General features: G+C 37.3%; 1 protein-coding gene across 1 annotated transcript in view; it reads left to right on the top strand.

The window, feature by feature from the left end:
• The window catches only part of LOC105551870 (chromosome unknown open reading frame, human C4orf32), a 40,002-nt gene extending 38,277 nt beyond the window's left edge, over positions 1-1,725 (top strand). Inside the window, exon 4 of the mRNA XM_011997289.1 lies at positions 1,480-1,725. Coding sequence (XP_011852679.1) covers positions 1,480-1,725 — 246 coding nt within the window. The remainder of the gene's footprint in view (positions 1-1,479) is intronic.
• The last annotated feature ends 122 nt before the right edge of the window (positions 1,726-1,847 follow it).

Here is a 1,847-nt window from a genome sequence, read left to right as displayed (position 1 = left end):
AATGTAGTATATTGTTATAGATCATATCAAAGTACAAGAAACATAAAATTGACCCAATCATAATATATCAGTGAAGAAAAAAATAATTTAGAAATCAATTTAAAAAAAAAAAAAAGATCCACAAATTATAACTTAAGAGAAAACTATCAGTATCAAAAAAGGATCACATAAATCATTTTATGGATTAGAAAGCTGAAGTTCAGGAAAAGTGAAGTAATTTGGCTAAGGTCATGTCACTCAGCTAGTTTAAGTGTTGCAGCCTGGACGTGAACTCCCTAGATAACTCTACAACATTTTGTTTTTCTGTCTTTTTCTGATAGAAATGAAAATCCAAAAGTGATTTTTAAAATTATATAAAATAAGCCGGGTGTGGTGGCTCATGACTGTAATTCCAACACTTTGGGAGGCTAAGGTCACTGCTTGCCTGGTGCTGATTTCTCTGAGTTCAGAGGAGTGAGCCTGTAGACCTGGGAACCGGGTATCTGAGGACGAAGCACCCAGTAATAGGTGCTGGCGTCTCAAGAAGGCACATTGAGAGTGGTTCTACAAGTGTTGGAAAACCTCCAAATTGCAATCAGCTGCTACTACTAGCAGGCACTATTGCTGTCAGAGTGAAGAATTGTTGCTAGAGTGAGACTTAACAGAATTAAGAAACCCATCTGAAGGAAACAGCAAATTCCTTCTTCCTTCTCTACTTGTGAAGTATCACGCTGGTCCCTGTATTGGCAGAGCCTAACAGGGAGACACAAATGCTTGCAGAATTCCAAAGAGTCGGTTTGAAGCCAAGAGACAGTAGCTTACTGTCATGGCCTTAATTGTAGTACGACTGGAAGATAATAGAAATAATACTTTTGGTATGTATAATTGGGTGCATGTAGACATTTTCTGGGATACTAACTACTGGGTAGACATTTGGTGTTATTGTAAAAAAAAAAACAAAAAAACATTTTATTAAAACTATTTGTTTCTCCTGATGAAATTAATAAGAGCCACTTAGGGTGTCTGTATAATGAACAGGAAACTATGCAAGGGCCTGCTCTGAAGTCTGCTTAGCTGAGCTTAAGACAAAGATCACAGCAGTAGTGGCTGAGGGTTGCTCTATAGTAACAGCAAACATGCTTTGGTCAGCTGAGGCTCGGTTTCTTAAAGTCTTAGAGTCAAAGAAACCGTCTAAAAAAGAATCTTACCAGGACAGAGCAATCAGGCCTTGCCTCATAAAACAGGACAGTGGCAGAAAAGGGTGTTCTGAAATCATGGTCACTCACAAGAGAAATACAAACATGGTTCTTCACTTAAGCAGCCATTTTTGTGCAATTCCAGGATCAAAAAGAACATTCCCATTGTATTAAGTTAACAGGTACTTATAGAATAATTATCACAAGTATGCCCAGCACTTTGGGAGATGAAGAACTAAGGTTCTTAAAGACCTTTACATATTTCTCATGTTATGTTCATGTTGTGTCTTTTTTTTTTTTTAAGGATGTTGAAGATTCACAGAACCACACTGGTGAGCCTGTTGGAGATGACTACAAGAAAATGGGAACACTTTTTGGTGAACTGAACAAAAACCTTATCAACATGGGCTTCACAAGGATGTATTTTGGAGAACGAATTGTGGAACCAGTAATAGTCATTTTCTTTTGGGTTATGCTGTGGTTCCTTGGCCTGCAAGCCCTTGGACTAGTTTCTGTTCTTTGCCTTGTTATTATTTATGTGCAACAGTAAAACATGGCTGAATGGAATTGTTTGACATTTGGTAGCCATATATGTAATTGAAGAAGTTATATGTTTCATTTTTTGACAACCGAAAAAGTTTGCCTTGTTTCAAATTGTGTGCTGGATGTTTT

This window comes from Mandrillus leucophaeus, unplaced genomic scaffold, assembly GCF_000951045.1.
Source record: "Mandrillus leucophaeus isolate KB7577 unplaced genomic scaffold, Mleu.le_1.0 Scaffold535, whole genome shotgun sequence".
Classification (NCBI taxonomy): Eukaryota; Metazoa; Chordata; class Mammalia; order Primates; family Cercopithecidae; genus Mandrillus; species Mandrillus leucophaeus.
The sequence above is the reverse complement of the archived record's forward strand: the minus strand, read 5'-3'. Positions and strand labels throughout refer to the sequence as shown.